This window comes from Apodemus sylvaticus, chromosome 21, assembly GCF_947179515.1.
Source record: "Apodemus sylvaticus chromosome 21, mApoSyl1.1, whole genome shotgun sequence".
Lineage (NCBI taxonomy): Eukaryota > Metazoa > Chordata > Mammalia > Rodentia > Muridae > Apodemus > Apodemus sylvaticus.
Window position 1 is genome coordinate 12,437,791 of NC_067492.1, and position 22,892 is coordinate 12,460,682.

Consider the following 22,892-nt stretch of genomic DNA (forward strand, 5'->3'; position numbering starts at 1 on the left):
TGATGTTCCCATGTCTAGGGTTGGCTTCAAAGAGTCTAGATGGACAGCCAGCAAGATGGATCAGTGGGTAAAGAGGCTTGCTACCATGCCCGGCAGCCTGAGTTCAATCCCCAAGGCCCACACGGTACAGGAGAGAACCTAGGTGCTGAAAGTTATCCTATGACTTCTACACGAGTACTGTGGTACCTCTCATGAACACACACACACACACACACAAACACACACACACAGAGAGAGAGAGAGAGAGAGAGAGAGAGAGAAAATCAGAGAGAGACTGAGACAGAAACAGCAGCAGAGAGACAGAGATAATAGGTGATACCACTTTTTAAAATAGATATCATTTTTAAAAACTAAGACTCCAGAGGGAAATGGACAGATAATGCTTGATTAGAGTCCATCACTGGGTTAGAAGCAGGGTGTGCAGGAAAGTGTGCTTTTCTCTTTATAAATAAGAACATTTTCTAACTGTCTCTAATGAAAAGCTATAAGAAAAAATGTTGAGCCAGGTAGTGGTGGCTTTAGCGCATGCCTTTAGTCCCAGCACTTGAGAGGCAGAGGCAGGCAGATTTCTGAGTTCAAGGCCAGCCTGGTCTACAGAGTGAGTTCCAGGACAGCCAGGATTACACAGAGAAACCCTGTCTCAAAAAACAAACAACAAACAAACAAACAAACCCATAGATATGATAGCTGGCTGTTTGGTCCCAGCCCCTGCACCTCAGATTTCCAGAACTTCGCATGCAGCAGGTGAACTCAAGGAGGCTGCTGCTGTTTTTACTGTAGCTGGTTCTTTGTCACTTACCCTCATCTGGTCACTTTCTGCTTCGACTCCTAGAGAACACATGGCACCCCAAGCCCCAGCTGGCGGTGGATGGCCTTTGGAAGGATGCCATCTACAGACGGTGTCTCTACCTTCAGCTGGAGCATCTAGAGAGGGAGCTTCAGCTGCTGGGACCCCAAAGCTTCCTGCATCGCCACAGCCACGCCCAGGCCCTCAGGCAGCTACGTGTCCTGAAGGGTCACCTCTGGGGACAGTCTGGTACCCCAGCACTGGCAGATACCAGGTAATCTACTTCCTTGAATGCTGAGTGGACACACCTGCCCTCTATAGCCTGGGGCTACAGGCTGGGACACCTTGTCCAGCTTTGGAAAGATGTCTGCCCAGACCATGCAGGCAAATGGAACTACGGATTCCTGTAAAGCCATCAGGGGTTAAGGGGACAGGGTTACTCGCTGGAAGACACTCACAGAACTTTGCAGATTATAATCTTATTTGTGATGGTTGTTGTCCAGTGTTCAATGTTGGAGCAGTGTCTCTCTGTGCCTCGGTTTCATTGACTCAAATATACATCTCCTAGTTCAAACCCAAAGGATATTTTCTTCCATTTATTTGATGTTTTGTTTGTTGAAGTGCTGGGCGTTGAACCTCATCCTTGTATATACTAGGGAGTCTCTGCAAGTGGGTTTCTTTGTTTTTTTTATAATCAGTAAACTTTGAAGACAGGTTATTTGATGACGGAACTTAGTGTGCCAGGCCTGATTCACAGTCTTACAATCCCAGCTACTAGGGAGGATGAGGCAAGATCACGTGTTCAGAAACAGCTGGAGCTACATGGCAAGCTCTCACGGCAAGGCCGGTGTCTTAGGGTTACCATTGCTTTGATGAAACGCCATGACCAAGAGCAAACTGGGGAGGAAAGGGTTTATGTGGCTTACACTTGGACTTCACCGCTCATCACTGGAGGAAGGCAGGGCAGGAGCTCAGGCAGGGCGGGAACCTGGAGGCAGGAGCTGATGCAGAGGCCCTGAAGGGGAGCTGCTCGCTGGCCTGCTCCTCATGGCTTGCTCCCCTATTGTCAATCACTGATGAAGAAAATGCCTGACCGGTTTGTCTATGGCCCCATCTTATGGAGACAATGTTCTGAATTGAGGTTCTCTCTGCTGAGGACTCCCGCTGTGTCAAGTTGACTTAAAACTACCCAGTGTTTTTTTTTTTTATTATTATCTTTTATTTTATTTTATTTATTTATTTATTTAATTTTTTTTTTTTTTTTTTTTTTTTTTTTTTTGGTTTTTTGAGACAGGGTTTCTCTGTGTAGTCTTGGCTGTCCTGGAATTCACTCTGTAGACCAGGCTGGCCTCGAACTCAGAAATCCACCTGCCTCTGCCTCCCAAGTGCTGGGATTACAGGCATGCGCCACCATGCCCAGCTCTAGTGTTTTGTTTAGTTGCTTGGTTGGTTTGTTTGTTCTTTTGTTTTTGCACACTTAATGGCTGTGCTGCCAGCTTACGGGCCCAGATGCCAGGAGAGAATTGGGAGTTACAGTGGTGAGCAGCCATGTGGTTGCTGGGAATTGAACCCAGGTCTTCTGGAAGAGCAGCCAATGCTCTAACCACTGAGCCATCTCTCTAGCACCTATATTCCATTTTTCTTGTTTTGTTTTGTTGTTTTGAGACAGGGTCTTTCTATATAGCCCTTGGTGTCCTGGAACTCACTATGTAGACCAGGTTGGCTTCAGACCTTCAGAGATCATCCACCTGCCTCTGCCTCCCGAGTGCTGGGATCTACAACGCCTGGTTCTGTGTTCCTTTAAAATAATTTTTCTGTATTCTTTTTTAAGATTTATTTTATATATGTGTTTGTGTGTATATGAGTATCAGAGGTTAGAAGATAGTGCTGGATCCTTTGGAACTGGAGTCACAGTGTTTGTGAGGCACCTGATAAGTCTCCTGCTAGAGCAGTAAAATGTTCTTAAACTGAGTCATCTCGCTAGCTCGAGCCTGGGCAATTTAGTGAGACCTTTCACCTCTCTCCTCTCTCTCTCTCTCTCTCTCTCTCTCTCTCTCTCTCTCTCTCTCTCTCTCTCTCTCTCTCTCTCTCTCCACACACACACACATATATATATATACCAGTTATAGCTCAGGGCTCACCTAGGATGCTGGAGACCCGAGGGCTGTCTTTCCATAGCTCACACACATAGTTTTTGGTAGTCAACAAATAAAAAACTTATTATTTAGAAAGTGACCCTTCTTGAGAGGTGTTCTGGTGTAATCTAGGATGATCTTGTGTTATGCCTGGAATGTGTTTTTAATATTACTCCCTCCAAAAGGAAAAAAAGGGGTGTAAGACAGATGGGGTGTGCCAGACACGATGGAGAGAGTTGTTGAAAGCAGCTGATAAGTCCTGGGGGGGTGGGGGTTGCTGGCTTGATGCCTTTTGTGTGATGAGACTCTTAATCATAAAAGTTTTTAATGACATAGAGCCAGCCTTCTAGGCTTGTGGCTCAAGACTGCCCCCTAGCTGGCACTGGGCAAATGGCAGCCTATAGAGCAGCTCTCAGGCAGGTACAAATTACAGAGAAGCAGATTGTCAGAGGTCAAGCAGCTTGCGCAAGGTCTTTGGAGGATGAGGACATCTCTGGGTGGCACCCTAACTCTCTTGGTCTAACCTCTCTTACAGCACGCCTCGGGCCAGCAAGTCCCCTCCTCGTGGCCTGCCCTGGTGGTGTGTCCTAGTGGGCTGGCTCCTGGTGGGGACCACCAGCGGGGTGGCAGCCTTCTTCACAATGCTGTACGGTCTGCACTACGGAAGAGCCAGCTCCCTCAAGTGGCTCATCTCCATGGCTGTGTCCTTCGTGGAGAGCGTGTTCATCACCCAGCCCCTGAAGGTCAGGATGCCCCCCTTGAAGTGTCTGTCCACCCCTGCTACCCACCTTTACTCTCTTGTGGTCAGTTCTTTTTCAAGCATAGCTATTTTTTTTTAATGTTCATTTAAACTTAACAAGCCTCTGCACTGAGCCCGGAGCAGGGATAATGGGGGCAGTACCATAATGGCCCATGACTTGTCCCCCAGTACAGTGCTGTACCAGAGCTAACACTTCTGTTCGGTCATCACCCTTAGGATTGTGGGAAAATTTATAGATAAGGTCATGTAGCCCAAGATGATCACAAACTACTTAGCTGAGGCTGGCCTCAAACTCCTGATCTTCCAGCCCCCACCTCCCCAGCGCTGGGATTCTAGGTAGTGCACTCTGCTAATGAAGACGCCCCATTCACACCAGGGCTCCATGCGTCCAGGCAGGTGCTCTGCCTGCTGAGCCGCCTTCCCAGTCCTCAATGGTCTTTCCGATAAGACTCAAAAGCTTCACGACAATTCCGCCTAGCTGGGGTGTGTCCCCAGTGTTCCAAATCAAACCACAGGATCCCCTTCGCCTGGGCGGAACAGACAAACAGGTTGCAGGTTGTATCAGTTGATGCAGAGCTGTGGGGTAGGTGAGATGGAGTCAGAAATGAGAGATGCCCTGGGTAGCTGGGCTGCGAAGGGGGAAGCTCTGGAAGTGGCAAGGCTCGTCAGCCTGGTGTTAGCTCTCCCTCCTCACACTGACCTCCCTCCGTGGGAATGCCTGATGCTGTCTCTCAGCCTTGAGAGGTCCCTGCGGCCTTGGGCTCACACGAGGTGATTTCCAGGTGCTGGGCTTTGCGGCTTTCTTTGCGCTGGTCTTGAAGAGAGAGGATGATGAAGAGATTTTGCCCTTATTTCCAGGACATCTGTCTAGCCCAGGTAATAGCGCCCTGGTGTGTGGAGACAGGGGCTTGACCAGCCAGTGGTCAGACAAAGTTAAGCAGGTCTGCTGAGAACTTCTACGAGGTGTCCTGGGCCTTGGGCACTCCCAGACGTTATCTGCCACCAGCCTTTAAATGGGATTTATCAGCCATTCCAGAGTAGCCAGACTAGAGATACCCTTCCTTCCTTCCTTCCTTCCTTCCTTCCTTCCTTCCTTCCTTCCTTCCTTCCTTCCTTCCTTCCTTCCTCTGAGGAGCCTGATTCCTTTCCTTCCTTTCTTCCTGATAACCCAGCATAACCTTTAAACCAGCTGTGTGTCCTTGGGGATCTGGAAGGACTTTTTAGCCCAGGGGTGTGCCCTTGGGGATAGGACTGGCTGTATTCTTTTTAGAGATAGACCTCTTGACCTGGACTGGCCTTGAACTTGATGTGTAAATGAAAATAAATTTGCACTTCAGACACCCCTCTGCCCATTGCCACCTCCAGGCACACAAGTGCCACGGAGCTAGCTTATGTGACACTGGGGTCAAAGCCCAGGCTAAGCCACTATAGACAGGCGCTGTACCAGAGGAGCCGCTTTCTCAACCTTCGCTACCACTGTGTGAATGCCTAAATTCACAGGAAAATACAGCATTTCAGCTAGCTCGTGGGTAGGCTACAGAGAGCGGCCACACATCAGACTTCTGGACCGAAAGTCTGCAGTCTGTAACCAAGGGTCCACACTGTTCCTGCTGGTTTGGGTAAACAAAAATTTGCTTACCAAAACAAAAAATTGGCAACAACTATACTGAACGCAGTTCTAAGAGGCCCCTGGTCAGTCCCCACCCCCAACCCCCCATGAAGCTCTCAAAGGACCTGAGAACAGCTTTCTTCAGACAGTGGAGCAAACAAACAGAATAACTGACCTCGACCTTAGTGAGGAAAAGGCAGGAGCCTGTGCGCTCCTGAGCCCAGAGGTTCACCCTGCCCCAGGCTTGTAATCTTCCATTCCACAGTAGAGCTTTGGCTTTGCACATCCAAAAAAAAAAAATCATTTAACAACAGAAATCTCCTTTTTCAATGAAAAGGTAATTTCTCTCTGGAGATGCCAGCTTCCCAGCCTAACAGATATTCCTTCCATCATTCTTTTGGCGATTCTTCCAGGAGAGCTGGCTGTGTTTCAGGCAGCGATGGATTCAGAGCATAATCGACATAAAATTCACTCAGTTGGATATAATTCACCGATTCTAGTAAATGCAGAGGGCTATATATCATCTCTGCGACAGATTTAAAACATTTCATCTCCCCCCACCCCCTGCACCCAGAAGGGTCCCTTCTGTTCCTTTCAAGTCTGTCTCTGACCCCAACCCCAGTCCTGGGCAATGTGGGACTGGCTGAATGGAATGGGTCACAACCCCTGTCGGCGTAGACCATGTAGGCAGGTGACCGACATTAAAGCATGCCAATGAATAAGCAAACCTCTAAGGAATCTGATGAGGACAAGGCTGCAGAGGAACAGGAGCCTCCAGGTTCCCCGAGTCATCCCAGGAAGGTTAGCGGGAGGAAAGACTTGAACCCCAGATGCCCGCAGAGGCCCTGGGGTGAGACAGAACTGCCCGTTTTGTGGCAATCACTAATGGTGTCTGGAGCTCTGGGAGCTCTGGTGAATGAGATGGTTCTTGGAGAGGGTGGAGGGGTTAGGGAGCAGGGCAGCAAGGGACTTGGAGGGTCTGGGGAAATTCTGGGATTTCCCAGTTTAAAATAGGAGAGTGGCCCTATCTACTCTGTCCTTTCACTGAGGTCACCAACCTCACTGAGGTGTCAGGTCACACGTGGAAATGTGGAGTCCAGCAGGACGGTAGTTAACAACTGCTGCTGTGATGGGATAGGCAGATGGACATGGACACACCCAGCAGACGGACCACCCGACACTATCAGAATGGCTGATGGCAACACCTGCTTTCCCGGTCACGTGGGGGACTGTTTCTTGTCCTTGTGTCTGCAGGTCCGAACGTCTGGCTCCGATCACGAAGGCGCAGCAGCAAGCATGTCTACCAGCCTCCTCCCATGGCTGCCATTGAGAGGATGAAAACCACTCGCCTCAAGGAGCAGAAAGCATTTGGTCTCATCAGAGAAATCCTGGGTGGGCAACTTCCCGCACCTGGGTTCCCCGCACACCTTGGAGCAGACGCACGAGTGTCCTTTAAGAGCCCCTTGCTGCCCCTAGGCCTCAGTTTCTGTAGATGGCTACTTGTCCTGTCCGGATTTCTCCTTTCTGCCTGAAATCTTTTAAGCTCTTGGGAGAAAGTCTGAGTCCCCTCTCCTGGCTCCCAGTGTCAAGGTTTCAGCACGTCCTGAGGTCTGATGCTTTTGCTGGGTCTGAGACTTTTGTAGAGTCCTATCATCTCAGCTTCCTGGAATGTACCCACCCTCCTCCCCACCTTTCCTTCTGGCTAATTCTAACTATTCTTCAACTCCTAGAGCTTATCTTCAGAGAGGACCCTCCCCTCCCCCATTGCTCCCTCCAGAAGCTTTCAAAACTCAATGTTTATCTGCCTGATTCCCCTAAAGCAGGTCTGGGTGGTTACAGTTTACCAGCCAGGTGATCCCAGGCAGAAGGGTCGGGAGGGAAGAACCATTGGAAAGGCAAAACAGGAAAGACGCCAGAGACCTTGGGGAGAAGGGATCCCCTCCCCCACCCCAATTTTCCTAAAGGTTATCATTGTTGGTTTTCCATCCAGGCCCGGCAGGGACTGGGTGGTTGGTAGAGGTGCAGATCCCAAGCCCAAGGCTGGAAGGTGTGGCTCAGTAGGAATCTGCACCCTGCTAGGATTGCTACGCGTGACTTTCTGATCTAAGGACCAGACAGACAGACCCCTCCCTGCCTGTCTTTGTGGACTCCGTGAGCACAGGGATCCTAGCACTGTGTTGGCAGCAATGCCACAGGGCAGGGGCCTGGTCTTGACAATTCTGTCTTGAATACACCCGATAGGGGTCTGGACAGGGCTCAGTAGGTAAGAGTGCCCGCTTTGCAAGCACAGGGCCCTAGTTTGGATTCCCAGCACCCATGTAAGACCAGATGTGGGCACATGCACTTGTGACCCGTGTGCTAATGGAGGATGAGGAGCTGAGGAGCCCTTGCTGACTGCCAGCCTTGTTTGGGGTCAATGCCAGACCTTGTCTCAAGGAGAAAGGTAGAGAATCATAGAACATGACACTCTGCATTGTCCTCTGGTCACCCACATGTGTGCGCATGCACAGTACACACATAAAGAAAATGAAAAAGAAGCTAACCTTTCTGGGGTTTAGCTCAGTGGGCAGGTACTCCTTTAGCAAGCACAGGCTCTGCAGTTGTAAGACCCCAAAAACCGAGGGTGTCCCAGCACCCCACACCCTGGAAGGCGACACCCAAATTACTCGCAAGAAACGGTCTCGATGCAATAGCATGAGGATTTCTTTATTTCCAGAATTCTGGGTTCCACAGCCATACCCCACGCAGGGGTAGAGGACTAAGGACCCCATGCAACAGAAGTCAGGTGTATTTAAAAGGGAAAAATCACAAGACAAGGGTTGGAGGCCACAATTCACAAGGCAAGGGGTGGAGGACAAAACATGCACGGAATGGGGAAGTACAGAATGAGGAAGTAAGGAAGGTTAGAGATTATCTGGAGCTAACATCCTTGGGGCATTGTATAGTTAAACCGCGGAACTAGAACTGGGTGGGCTATCTTTCTCAAGCTGAAAGCAGAAAACAAGTTACTCTGTTGTTTAGAGGTCTAAAAACATTGAGTTGGGGGTCTCTCACAGTCAATCCCCAGTGAGCCAGCCAATCTGCTGCTTAAGCCTGGTGATCTGGGTTCACTCCTATAATTCCAAGTTCTGGGAGGATCATGGCCAATATCATCACTGTAGCAAGTTCAGTGCCAGTCTGGGACATGAGACCCTACTTAAAAGACATACAGAACATGACCTCTCCCCCCCCCCCCCCCCGTGGGTCTTGTTCTAAATGCTTTATAAACATTAGCTGGTCCTCCCATAATCCCAGGCCTCAGAATTATCATCTGTATGACGAGGGATAACCCACAAAGACTGACTGCAAAGCTTGTGAGAGGAAGTAGCAGGACCTCCTTGTCCCTGTGTCTCCCTTCTTTCTGCTGTTTCTGCTGCCTTAGTGGCCGGGGCTGGGCTGCAAGCCCTCCAGGGTTCTGAGTCTCGTATGCTCCCGTTCCTCCTTGAGCTTGGGGGGAGCCAAGGAGCCGCCTGACCGGGCTGTGCATCCTTCCCAGCTTACCTGTGCTTCCTGTGGATGCTGCTGCTGGTGGCCTACGGGCAAAGGGACCCCAGTGCTTACCACTTCAACAGACATCTGGAACGTAGCTTCACTCAAGGCTTTTCACCTGTCCTGGGCTTCAGAGGGTTCTTCGAATGGGCCAACACCACTCTTGTGAAGAACCTGTATGGTCATCACCCAGGTAGTCCCCTAACCCTGACACAACGTGTAACCGTGTGGGAACAGCTATACGTCACTGAGAGCATAAAACCACAACAGCCCCGTGATCATAGGCTTTGACAGGCTATCAGAAGGCTGGTGTGATGATGATCTTGCATGAGAGACAGGGCGCCTAAACTGGCAAACACAGTGTGCAGGCAGGAGAAAGGATGTGAGGCCAGCTAAGCCAGCATACCATGGAACCACCGAGTTCAAGTGACTGCAACGCTGGGTGTGACTACCATGGGCTGAGTGAAGGGCAGGTGTGGAGCTGTGTGGAAGAGCTCTATTGATCGCGGTTATCCTTGTGGAGAAGAGGCACCAAGGAGGTTACACAAGGAAGCAACACAAACCTGTGGGGCAAGGAGTGTGACTCTGGAAGAATGCGGAGGCTAGAGAGTGTAGGGTATTGGAGTAAGGATGCTAGAGAGAAAGAGAGAGAGAGAGAGAGAGAGAGAGAGAGAGAGAGAGAGAGAGAGAGTATGGGAGGGGGTGGGGGGGTAGGAAGTACTGTTGGGATGTGGTGCCTGCTAGGAAGTGAGGGTTGGAAGGACACAGATGGCGTTCAGGCTGCCAGAGTCAGGGTACAGTCCCTCGAAAGAATGAATGTAGACCATACAGTGTCCAAGATGGAGAAACCGTGAGGTGAGTATGAATGGACTGGATATTTTCCTGATAGCGGGGCAGTGGTTGGTCCAGGAAAGGAAGCTGACACATAACCACCCTTCAGCAATGCCCTTCATTAGGAGAAAGGGCCTCAGGACCATAACGGGAGAATATTAGACAGAAAATGGCCTAGCATAAGGGAGAACCGAGCGCAATGAGGACCCTTAAAGGGAAGGGAGACTTCCTTTTACAACCCGAGAGGGGCTTCACAGGAACGAGAATGAGGCCAGGCGGTGGCCCACATATCAGACTTTTTCTATGCTTTTAGGGAATGGGAAGTTTTGCATAATGTGATTTCATTCAGAATATCATACATTACAAAGAGCATAGCAGAGCGGGAGTACTGCTCAAGACCATAAACCAGGAGCCATAAAACCACAGCACAGTACTGCTCAGTTCTGTCCCAGAGAGAGCTGCATGGTGTGTGTGGCCTAATCCCTTCAGGCTCAGCTCTGGCTTCTCAAGAGAGACCAGGGTCTAAAAGGGGCAGGGCCATGCTCCAACAGAACACATCCTATGCTTATCTCTCTGATGGATACACTATGATCACATGAGCATCGTGTGAGGGAGCCTGGGATGTGTTAGAATGCTTTCAGGTGCTACACTTGCCCTCCTGGTTCCCATTTTCAGGCTTTGTCACTGACGGGAACTCCAAGTTGGTTGGCAGTGCCCACATTCGCCAAGTGAGGGTCCGGGAAAGCTCTTGCCCTGTTGCCCAGCTGCTACAGGATTCTTTTGATGGATGCCAGGCGCCATATTCCCTGGATGTTGAAGACCAGGCAGACTATGGAGAAGGCTGGAATGTCTCCGCCTACAATAACAGCAGTGGCTTCCCTCAGGTGTGGCAGTACCAGAGCCAGAGCCAACGCCAGGGTTATCCCATGTGGGGCAAACTTACCGTGTACGGGGGAGGAGGCTATGTGGTCCCCTTGGGGACTGATCACCAAAGTGCCTCAAGGTAAGAGCTACTTGGTTCTTTTCTAGCTTAGTGATGCCATTTGTTGAGAGAGCCCAGTGAGTGGAGAAGGCAGCCTTCAAAATGAGGCCAGGCCGAGTTCATCTGTGCCGCTGTGGGGGTGGCGGGGGGGGGGGGGAGGACAAGCCAGAGCCATCCAGGAAGTACTTCCAGGTCCCAAGCACTTCAGGCAGGCACACCCCCAGACTTGGGAGGCTAGGCCCTCTGCAGCTATGCATATGCATGCATGTAATTTCATTTTCTCAGTCTGGAGGGACTGATGTTAGTGCCATCGTGAACAAGGACACCAATGCCTGAAGAGGCAATTACCCAAGAGGTAGTCAGGATTTGAACTCAACTCCCTTTGCCACCCCAGGGCACATTGTTTTTTTTTTTTTTTTTTTTTTTTTTTTTTTTTTTTTTTTAACTATACCAGGCTGAGTTCTCCAGGACCTGATCCCCTGTAAGGTGCCATCCCAGAGGAACCTCCACAGTTGCAGCTACTGCCTGAGTCCCAGTGCCTCACGAGGTTCCTCTAAAACACTATAGTTCTTTGACTTAAAAAAAAAAAGCATCCCACTTCCCGGCATGGGGCACACGCAAGCACACCCTCCTGCACCCTGACCCAGCTCTCCTGATGTATCTGTCAGAGCCTGAGAGTCTGTATTCACAATATGCAACAAATGTTGACTGGGGACTCAGTTGAGAACCTCTGTTTTAATGTTCAGGAGACTACAAGCTAGCACACCTGGTGGCTGGCAAATGGTGACTGTTCCCCCTGAAAGCTAGCCATGTAGAGGAGGTTTAGACAGTGAGCCCTAGCCCATCCAGCATCTGGGTTCAGGGGCAGGGAGCCTCCCTTCTCTGAGGGACAGAGATGCCCAAGCACTTCTTCCACAGGATTCTCCAGTACCTCTTTGACAACAGCTGGCTGGACACCCTGACCAGAGCAGTGTTTGTGGAGTTCACGGTCTACAACGCCAACGTCAATCTGTTCTGCTGTGTCACACTCACACTGGAGACCAGTGGCCTGGGTGAGAGCCACCATTCCTGGAAAGCCTCACCCTGGCTCCCCACCCCCATAGCTGGGTCCTGCTGCCTCAAGGACTGGGGTCCAGGGAAGTTGTGGTGGGGGTCTGGGTTCACCTTGCAATGGGTCATGATCTCCGGGTCTCCGACAGCAAGGCAGCAGTAGTACCCCAGCTGACTGTCCTTTCTTACATTATCTTACGGGAACCCAGCGGAGTGAGAAGGTAGCTCAGCTTACCCATCTCTTAATCCCACTGGGAAGCACCTTGTACATCTCTGTCCAACTGGCAACCACCCAACTGCGGCCAGAACTTCAAATGTGACACACCCTAACTGCTGTGATGGGATTTTATACTTTCTGCTTCTTCGTTCCCCCCACCCCCATCTGCCATCTTTTTGTAAATGTTCATTACAAGCTACCAAAACCAAAAATCAACCTAAAACCTTCTCAGCTAATACTCAGTTTTCCCAGAACTCAACTTCTTCTCTGTTAAACCCTAAACATTCAATAAGTATTCAATTGCTATTTTGTTTGCCTATTTTCAGACAGAGTCTCAGGTAGCCCAGATGGGCTTCACTTTATCACACTTTCTACTTCCTGATTATGGAGACTACAGTGGGGAGCTACCACATACAGCCTAAATTTAAAAAAACCCATATATTTTATTCTTTTAGAATTTCATACATGGATACAGTATGATGTATATGGTGTATTTTTAATCAGACCACCCCCAGTAGATATATGCGCACGTACACACACACACACACACACACATACACACAGTGTGTGTGGGAAGCAGAGCAGGAGGATTGTCAGTGCCAGGGCTGCCTGGCCTACAGAGCAAGTTCAGTGCCCTGGCTGGGCACCTTATCAAGAGCCTTTTTCAAGATTAAATAGTAAAAGATGGCTGAGGATATAACTCAATGGCAGACTACGTGCCTAGAAAGCTTCAGACGTTAGGGTCAATCCCCATTAACACAGATATACACATATTCTTAGCTATTGTATTTACGTGAGTCTGTCTCAAAAAGCAAAATTAACAAAACGCTTTCACTCCTTTTTAAAATGAATGTAAGGAAAAGACACAGGCTGAGGTATGGTGACGCATGCCTTTAGCCCCAGCATTTGGGGGGCAGAGGCAGAGGCAGGTAGATGTCTGTGAGTTCAAGGCCAGCTTTGTCTACACAGGGGCTTCCAGGTCAATTAGGGGTATGGTGAGATCATATCTCACACTAAACAGAAAGATGTATAAATGATGGCAGATAAGTCCCAGGAAGGTTGGTTTGCAGTGTGGACTACTCGATGATCTTCAGGGAGCCTCTGTGATGAGGATGGCATCAGCGAGCAGTGGAGGGACGCTGGAGGAAGATGGGGTGGACGGGCTCTGTGAGGTGCTGTGGATCTTCTGGACTGTCCACTGTCCTTGGCATCCTGTTCATGTCCAACTTTGCCCCTTGTATCTCGTTGTCCTAAGGACATTTGTCTTCCCCTTGCCAGCCTTGAGAGGGCTGGAGTTATGGGGCCTGAGTCTGGTCAGAAGATGGGACTCCAACAGGCAGGTGAACAGGGCACTCTCTCCCCAGGCGCCTTCTTCTCCCACGTGAGCCTGCAGAGCCTGCGCCTGTACCCCTTCACGGATGGCTGGCACCCCTTCGTGGTGGCAGCTGAGCTCCTTTACTTCCTGTTCCTCTTCTACTACATGGTGGTGCAGGTGAGGGCTGGGGGTGGGGCTCATCCTTTGGCCTTCCCACCTCCAGAGGTGGGGGTCTGAGGCTGGAGGGAACGGGTTTGTTTGTTTTGTTGTTGTTTGCTTTTGCCCCAGGCGCCTGCCTGGTAGGTCTTGTGTTGCTCCTGAGTGCCAATCTAGGCTGTGACAAGAAGGCCAGGGTTGGTATTCCCAAGGAACGGACACCTCAGGCTTGGTCCTTGCTAGGGGTAGGTAGGTCTGCATTGGTCCTGTGGCTTCTGACTTGAAACCTTTCAAAGTCTTAGGTGAAGGGATAATGGAAGCAGAGGTGACTGTTCCTGTGGCTGGCGTTCTCTGAATCTAGCATGTGGGGTTCTTAGCCTCTTCTGTCCTCACCTGGGGGCTTGGAACCCTTAACCACCTTCACTACTGTCTTGTGCTATGAGAGCTTAAAGATGTCACAACCTTGCCTGAAGTGGACGAGTTCTCCTTTCCCCAAATGTACACAGGCTATCTAAACATGGCATCCTGGTGACCTACCATTCTCTGCATCAGCCATGTGTTAATTTCTTGCTTTTCCTTTTTCTGTTGTCTTTCATTCTGTTTTTGGAGACACAGTCTCACTCTGTAGATTGAGACAGTCTGGAATTTACTATGTAGCTTGTAGGCTGCAATCTTCTTGCCTTGGCCTCCTAAGTCAGGACAGGCTGGTGAGGTGGCTCAGTGGGTAAGGACACTTGTTACTGAGCCTGATGACCTGAGTTTCACGAGGTAGAAGAGAGCCACTCCCATAAGTTGTAGTCTGACACCTCTCTCTCTCTCTCTCTCTCTCTCTCTCTCACACACACACACACACACACACACACACACACACACACACACATGATGCAAGCACACACATGAACTAACCATCAATAGTTTGGTGTTTACCTATGAAGCAGGCACTATGCTAAGGATATTATTTGCTTTCTTAATAGAAGAAAGGTCCTTTGGCTCTGGCATTCAGAGAAGACACAAAAGCCCATAGGCCTTATTTTACCAAGGTTAGCTTATTTACCACGGCTACCTGCTTACTAGACAAGAGTTTTATAGTGACCTAAACTCTCAGGCCACAAATCTGGAATTCGAAGCCAGAGTCTGTGATCTGACTTTCACCCCAATCTCTCATAAGGCAACAGGAGTCTCTTAAAGCAGGGCACCCAACTGGATATGGCACATACCTGTAATCCCTGACCTTGGGAAGCAGAGCAGAAGGATTGTCAGTGCCAGGGCTACCTGGGCTACAGAGCAGGTTCAGTGCCCTGGCTGGGCACCTTATCAAGAGCCTTTTTCAAGATTAAATAGTAAAAGATGGCTGAGGATATAACTCAATGGCAGACCACGTGCATAGAAAGCTTCAGACGTTAGGGTCAATCCCCATTAACACAGATATACACATATTCTTAGCTATTGTATTTACAGTCACAAGTCTGGTAGCCAGAGCTAGCCTGAGCAGCTTGAGGAGAGATCTCCAGGGAGTCTATGTATGTGGGGTGGGGCCAGAGCAGCATCCTCTAGAGGCCTTAGGCATGAAGGGGCAGACATCGCCACAGCCTTAAGCAGAATCTCTCTGGACCCTTTCCCAGGGCAAGCTCATGAGGAAGCAGAAGTGGGGTTACTTTTGCAGCAAGTGGAATCTTCTGGAACTGGCCATCATCCTGGCCAGCTGGAGTGCCCTCGTGGTGTTCGTAAAGAGAACTATCCTGGCAGATCGTGACCTTCAGCGATACCGGAAACACAGAGGCGAGTATGTAGCAACTTTTCTTCTTTCCCTAGCCCTTCCCTGCCTCTCCTTCCTTTACCTGTCTGAAGGCGGCTTTGGAAACCATACTGGCCCCAAGTGGGCAGAGGGCAGTCCTTCTAGATATAACGGCAGCTGCTATTAGAGTCATACTTGGGGCCTGGGACGTATGAAACTGGAGAGGACTTTTACATTTCTTGTTTTTAAATTAGCATGTATTGATTACTACAAATTATAAATGTGTGCTATAAATATATAACAGTGGCTTTCATTGTGACATTTTCTTATTTGTTTATTTATTTATGTTTATGTATCTGAGTATGCTGTAGCTGTCATCAGACACACCAGAAGAGGGCACTGGATCCCATTACAGGTGGTCATGAGCCACCATGTAGTTGCTGGGAATTGAACTCAGGACCTCTGGAAGAGCAGTCAGTGTGCTCTTACCGCTGAGCCATCTCTCCAGCCCTCATTGTGACATCTTCATATATGTATCTAATACGCTTTGATCATATTCACACACACACACACACACACACACACACACACAACCTCTTTTGTTCCAGGTAGAGAGGTCTCTTTAATTCAAACTACAGCCACAGGGCTGGAGGACAATTCTGTGGTTCTGTGGCTAGGAGCATCTGCCCACGCAGATGGCCGTGCGCTCCTGGTCCTCCTGCTTCTTTCCCTAGTGCTGGGACTACAGACATGTGGCTCTATGCCCTGCCACAGATGAAGATTTATTACAATGTGGGGCACACCTGTTTGCTCACATGCTACCTATGGCTGTTTCCTGCTACTGTGGCGCTGTTGAGGTCACTGAGACAGAGACCATCTGGCCCACAGCTCCCCAAGTGCGGACTCTGACTCTTTCTAGAAAGAGCTGACTGCCTGGAGTGCGAAGGCTGGGCTCTCAGAGGAGCAATGCTGAGTTTGTAGCAGGTCACCAATGAGGTCATGGAGCACAGTGTCTTAGCATTCCTTCCTCCTGTCGCCTCATCCTTTTATCTTGACAGCCACACAGACCAGCTTGTTCCTTTCTTGGGTCTTGGACCAGCTTTAGAGAGCTCCCTTCATACAGCGAGTATCATATAACATAAAAAGAAATCTGCTGGTGTGTAGAAACCTGCCGGGGTCCAGCCTCGACACAGGATTGGCGTTCTCAACTGGAAGCAGGAATATCTGGAAGGCGCGTAATAAATATATAGACTATTTTTGGGCACAAGCAGACAAAGCTTGAAGTTTCTTTTCACTCTCATTCTGTTCTTTTTTCTCGCTCGTTTGCTCACAGCTTGAGGCTGCACACACTGCATTCTCTTGTGCAATCTGTTTTTTTTTTCCTGTGTGCTTTTTCTTTCTTGATAGAAGCTCATAGAGAACTGATACATCAGCACTGGCTTGAGCATGCTGCCACACACCTACACACCTACACACCTACACATCTATGCACCAGAAATCTTAGCCCTTGTGAGGCTGAGGTGGGAGGTTCCAAAGCTTAAGGTCATCCTCCGTAAGTCTGGAGCCACCCTGGGCAACATGAGAGCCTGCTTCAAAACGACAACATTCCACCCTAGTGTTCAGATGGAATCTAGAACAGGAAGGCACAGATGGAGGATGGAGGGAGGCTTGGGGATCAGCCTCACCTGGATTCCGATTCTCCCTTCCCCTCAGAAGTTGTCATGTCTATCCCTAGCTGAGTGACCTTGTGCCGACCCTGTCATCTGTGAAACGGGGACAGCAGGACTGGCTTTATCTTGAAGTGTAATGACACAAAGCAAATTGGATTCTCACTTGACACACAACAGATAGGGGATAGCGCACAACAGATAGGGGATAACCCTGTGCTTTCTCCGTCTGAGGGCAGCTGGGGACGGACACTCAAATAAGTCAGTGGCATTTAGTGACCCAGAGCAGGGAGGTGAAGGCTCTCAATAGGCTTTTCTCTCCATCCTCCCAACCCCCACCTAACATAGTCCTCTATTACCATCCGTCTGCAGCCAGTGATCAAGACCACTGGTTAAAGGTCCTGGGAACAAACCCCTGGATCTTCAAGACCACCTGATCCCCATCACCAGCATCCTCCTCTTCACCATCATCACTATCACCATCTCTATCACCATCATCACCAGCAGCAGCATCTTCATCCTCATCAGTGTTACATCTTTGTCACTCCATCATCACCAATGCCATCATCAGTACCACCACCACTATCATTATTTTATTTTAATTGATTTATTAACCTATTTTGATTTTTTTTTTGTTTTTGAGATGGCGTCTGTACACAGCTATCACAGAACTCACTATGTAGTCCAGGCTGGATTTGAACTCACAGACATCTGCCAGCATCTGCCTCCCAGGTGCTGGGATTAAAGACATGCAATACCACACCTAGAATATTTTATTTATGGTTATTGGTTGGGGGGGCACAGACATGCCATATCACCTGTGTGGAGGTCAGAGGACAACTTTCAAGAGTTGGCTTTGTCTTTCCCCTGTACCACATGTACTTGGGGCCTGGGAATCAACTCAGGTAGCCAGGCACACGTGGAAATTACTTTTATCCACTGAACCACCTTGTTGGTACATCTGCTACTATCTTTCTTATCCCCATCATCACCACCACCACCACCATCATCATTACCACCACCACTACCAACTTGGGGAGAACTGGAACTGCTTTGTCTCCCAGACCACTTTCAGGACATGATGACCTCTGAGATCATGGAAAATCTAACCTTGTATCCGGATGGACTCCAGCCATGCTCCTCTGGTATCTGAGACGGTGGGACCATCCCATTTTGTTCCCACAGGGGGATCAGTTTCAGCGAGACAGCAGCGGCTGATGCTGCCCTTGGTTACATCATTGCCTTCCTCGTCCTGCTGTCCACAGTGAAGCTTTGGCACCTGCTCAGGTTGAATCCCAAAATGAACATGATCACGTCAGCACTGCGCCGTGCCTGGGGTGACATCGCAGGCTTTGTCGCCGTCCTTCTCATCATGCTCCTGGCGTATTCCATTGCGGTGAGTGCCTCCTGTAGGAACACCTCCAGGCAGGTCCTGGTGGAAGGAAGGACTACTTGTGCAGTGACCAGCCGGGGTTACAGGGAGTCCGGGAATCCAAAGGCAAAGACAGAGCTTGTGAATCCAGGTTCTGCTGACTGGGAGCTTAGGAAAGCCACCTCCAAGAACCAAGACTGGGAACCTCATTAAAAGGGGGTGAGGCGGCATGAGGTCTGAGACCAAAAGGGCCCCATGGTCTCTCATGACGGCTGCTTTCTGCAGCCAGCCCTTCTCAGATTGTGGGGCTGATAGCCCCCCATGGCTGCTCTCCAGGCACGAGCAGTGAGCTCCTACAGTGGAGGTGGGTGAACCGGCCACCCTCTCCTTGAGCTAGGCCATGGACGGGGAGGGGAGGGTGCAGGCCATGCTGCTGTAAATACTCGACTCCGTAGTACATTTTTTTCATTATCCCATGACACTACACGTTGACAATGACATGTTTGTCACTAGAGAGAAAGTCGGTGACCATGAACCACTGTCTGACTCTTTCTTATTATCAAGTAATAAGGAAAGCAAACACTCCTTCTGACCTCTTCTTGCTCTCTGTCACACATTCCCACTCGGAGGCTCAGAAGGTCCTGGCTTTCTAGCACAGTCTCGCGTGCTCATTTGTCCTTGACCTTTAGCCCCACCTTGATCGTATCTCAGCCCAGCTTTGTCCAGTCTAGCGGCTGTCACCCCTCGGGTCGTGGCTGTCACCCCTCGGGTCGTGGCTGTCCCCCCTCGGGTCGTGGCTGTCACCCCTCGGGTCATGCGCAGCATCCGCCCAAGTGTCTCTGTGCTCCAGTCTTTGTTTTTCCAGACTGGGTTTCTCTGTGTAGCCCTGGCTGTCCTAGAACTCACTCTGTAGACCAGGCTGGCCTCAAACTCAGAAATCCGCCTCCCTCTGCCTCCCAAGTGCTGGGATTACAGGCATGCGCCAGCATGTCCGGCTTGTGCTCTGTTCTGATCCCCCATCCCCACTGTACATTCTAGCCATCTTGGTTCTGCCCACTCACCTCTCCTTCCACCTTCCATCCCACTCGGTGAGGTGCACTGAGAGAAGAGTGGAGGGTCTGTGAAAGGGTGCTTTCTCCTAAATGCTCTCCTGCAAATGCCCTAAGTCCTGTGGGTCTACCCAGCCCTCCATGTGAAGGTCAGGGATATGGCAGAAATCCTGTGGAGCCAGAAGTCACCAACCCTAAAGGAGGAGCTTCTGAGCTGTCCTCTGATCCCACAGTCCTGGGACGGTCTTGGGAAAGGGAGAGAAGGCATGGTGGGAGGAGCAGAGAGGCTGGGGCGCTAGAGCAGCCGGCGCCATCACTGAGGCCTTGAGCCATGATCTGGTAACGATGCAGGGGATATGCAAGGGGTACCTGAGCCCCTGAAACATCCAGATACCTCTGTGCTGGTGGACGCAGAGGTCACTGTCATTGGGAAGCTAAGGATACAGCCAAGGTCCTGGATCAGACACTTCCGAAGCACATGACATATACAAACCTACATATACACAAGTGCATGTGTGCATGCATCAGTGCCCACAGAAACACACACATCTCATACTGAACTGGATGGGTAAAAATATTCACTTGTATGACCACATAGGTGCCCACAATGTGGCCAGACCTAGGAAGTGGCTGACATATCACTCAACATCTCAGACATCAGAACTGGAGGCGTGGTGGGGGTGGGGGCTTTGTGCTCTCTTTCCCTGTTCACAAATACTCTTTCCATGACAGTCAAATTTAATGTTTGGATGGAAACTCCGTTCCTACAAAACCCTCTTTGATGCGGCAGAAACAATGATCAGCCTTCAGCTGGGGATCTTCAACTATGAAGAGGTAATGGGGGGCCTGGGCACTGCCAACTGTGTCAAATCTGCGTGAGACTTTGAAACGTCATTGCTGCCCACCTTTCCCTAATGCCAGCTTCGATGCAGTGCCTGGCAGGCATGGGGCTTCTCCAGAGCAATGAAGATGCCCCCCAACCTTTAGACAGCCTACTCTGGGATGGGAGGCAGCACCTGCTTACAGAAGAACAATCAGACCCTCAGGAGGGCCATGCTGGGCTATAGAAATGCCCCACCCTCACTAGACATGGTGCCTGTTTTTAGAGGAAGCAGGGGTGGGGCAGCTCTGGGGAGCTCAGGCCACGGTTCCCGCCCCAGACAGAGGCCATTGTCCCCATTCTGCTCGGTTCAGACACCCTGACTTGCTGCAGAGGGAAAGAGGAATGACGGGCTTTCTTCCCGGTAGGTCCTGGACCACAGCCCAGTTCTTGGCTCCCTCCTCATTGGGTCCTGCATAGTTTTTATGACATTTGTGGTACTGAATCTGTTCATCTCTGTCATTCTGGTGGCCTTCAGTGAGGAGCAAAAGTCTGACCAGGTAAACTCCTTTAACTCTATACATAAAGAAGATCGTGTGTGAGTGTGTGTGTGTGTGTGTGTGTGTGTGTGTGTGTGTGAGTGTGTGTGTGTGTGTGTGTGTGAGTGTGTGTGTGTGCACCTGCATGCTCATGTGCATTTTTCCATCTGACTGCTTCTTCTTAGGACAATCTATTTTTTAATTTGCTTTTTAAAAATTTCTCTCTCTCTCTCTCTTTCTCTCTCTCTCTCTCTCTGTGTGTGTGTGTGTGTGTGCCTGTGAGCTTGTATGTGCACCACCTGCATGCAGTTTCTGTGAAGGCCAGAAAAGTTTGTAGAATTCCCAGCAACTAAAGTTACAGGCAGTTGTGATCTGCCCAGTGTGGGTATTAGGAATCGAACCTGGGACCTCAGAAAGAGAAACAAGTACTGAGCCATCTCTCCAACCAGAGGATGATATTTTTGAGGATCATCCATGTTGTAGTATCTATCACCAGTAACTCATTCTTTAAAAATATTAGATTTGTAGATCAGGCTAGTCTTTAACACAAAGATCAAACAGCCACTGCCTCCTTAGTGATGGAATAAAAGGCAAACACCGCCACACCCGGCCCACATAATCTTTTGTAATTGAGCATTGCCCATATTTTCACAGTCTAAGAACTTTTTTGTAAGGAGTTATAGCTATGATGGATTGAATTATTGTCCTCTAAAAAAACAGGCCAGGGTGCTAAGCTCCATTACTTCCATAAAGAACCACATTGGAGAATAGAGTCATTGTTTACACAATTAGTCAAGTGGCATTATGCTGGAGCAGTGGGAATCCCTGATCCAATAGGGCGACTTTACTGATCATATTCATACGGCTCTGCTGTTTGTTTTAGACAAGATCTCATGAGTATCTTCAGTCTGGCCTTGAACTCCTCATCCTCCTGTCTCTGCCTCCTGTGTGCTGGGATTACAGGCCTATGGCACCATGTCTCTGTGGCTCTGCCTAAAGCCTTTAAGTCTGGCCTGCCAGTCTTATTTCCTATAAGGTATTCTTGCTTTGCTTTATTTGTTTATCAATGAGACAAGATCTTAAAATACAGCTGAGGCTGGATTTGAACTTGAAATTCTCCTGTCACCTCTAAGGGTTGGGATTACAGGTTTGTGGAGCCATACCTTTTAAAGTTCAGTCTATCTATCTATCTATCTATCTATCTATCTATCTATCTATCTATCTATCTATCATCATTTATGGTTAAGTATGTGAAAGGTATAGTGAGAAACACCTCGTTTCTTGTTCCCCAGGAACCCCAGTCCCTCCCATGCTGGGCTGGGCTGAGAGGCGAGTGAGGCAAGCAGAAGGTAACAGTAACAGGGAAAAGAACATGGCAAGGTTGAGTGAGGAGGTCACAGTCACCTCTGGAAGGTGTCTGCTGCTTAAGTAGCCAGCTGAGGCTTTCTCTGTCCAGTAGGATATAAAGTCCAGGAAAGCTCAGACATGCTCAGGAGAGGAAGACGGCCCACTGCAGACAACATGAAGCATAGGCCTGCCCTTCCCCAGGGGAGCTAGAGTCCCAGTAGAAGGGCATCCCAAGCCCAGGAAAACCTAGTGACTTCAGGCTTGGGAAAAACAGGCTATTTTTGTTTGCTTTGTGGTACTGAGGATAAAACTCAGAGCCTGGCCTGGTGAGATGGCTCAGCAGTTAAAAGCACTGACTGCTCTTTTGAAGGTCCTGAGTTCAAATCCCAGAAACTGCATCCATCCATAATGAGATCTGACACCCTCTCTGGGGTGTCTGAAGACAGCTACAGTGTACTTACATATAATAATAAATTATATGTAATTTATTATTATTAAAAAAGAAAACCCAGAGCCTGGAGCATTCTAGCCACGTGCTCTACCACCAAGCCCTCATTCTCAGGACCAAACAGGGCTGGAAAATCTTAGGATGGTTTCAGATATATCACCTGGTCCTTTTGTCTTGCAGCTGTCAGAGGAAGCGGAGATTGCAGACTTGCTCCTGATGAAAACCCTCAGCTTTCTGGGCATCAGATGTAAAAGGGAGGAGACCTGGAGCAGCAGAAAGCAGCCAGAGTTGTCTTCCCAGGCTCTGTGTCCTCAGCCGGCACAAGCTTTGTCCCGGGTTTAAACTGTTCATCCACAGGTTGTGGGTGGGGACAGCCAGAGCCTCTGGCTGGCACTTGCCAGTCCCACTGGAGTACTGTCTCGGCTGTCTCTAGGACAGTTCTGCAGCCAGCTGGTAAAATAGTCATGATATGCACATACCTCTAATAGTACCACTCACTGAGTGCGAGCTTACTTGTCCCTGTGTATTTTCTCCTTGAAATAAAG

The 22,892-nt window shown here is 49.5% G+C and overlaps 1 protein-coding gene across 1 annotated transcript in view; it reads left to right on the forward strand.

The window, feature by feature from the left end:
- The window catches only part of Pkd1l2 (polycystin 1 like 2), an 81,771-nt gene extending 58,879 nt beyond the window's left edge, over positions 1-22,892 (forward strand). Inside the window, exons 31-43 of the mRNA XM_052167299.1 lie at positions 833-1,061; positions 3,458-3,665; positions 4,465-4,558; positions 6,546-6,683; positions 8,827-9,012; positions 10,326-10,653; positions 11,551-11,684; positions 13,264-13,391; positions 14,993-15,153; positions 17,958-18,168; positions 19,926-20,027; positions 20,442-20,573; positions 22,528-22,892. Coding sequence (XP_052023259.1) covers positions 833-1,061; positions 3,458-3,665; positions 4,465-4,558; positions 6,546-6,683; positions 8,827-9,012; positions 10,326-10,653; positions 11,551-11,684; positions 13,264-13,391; positions 14,993-15,153; positions 17,958-18,168; positions 19,926-20,027; positions 20,442-20,573; positions 22,528-22,689 — 2,213 coding nt within the window. The 3' untranslated portion in view covers positions 22,690-22,892. The remainder of the gene's footprint in view (positions 1-832; positions 1,062-3,457; positions 3,666-4,464; positions 4,559-6,545; positions 6,684-8,826; positions 9,013-10,325; positions 10,654-11,550; positions 11,685-13,263; positions 13,392-14,992; positions 15,154-17,957; positions 18,169-19,925; positions 20,028-20,441; positions 20,574-22,527) is intronic.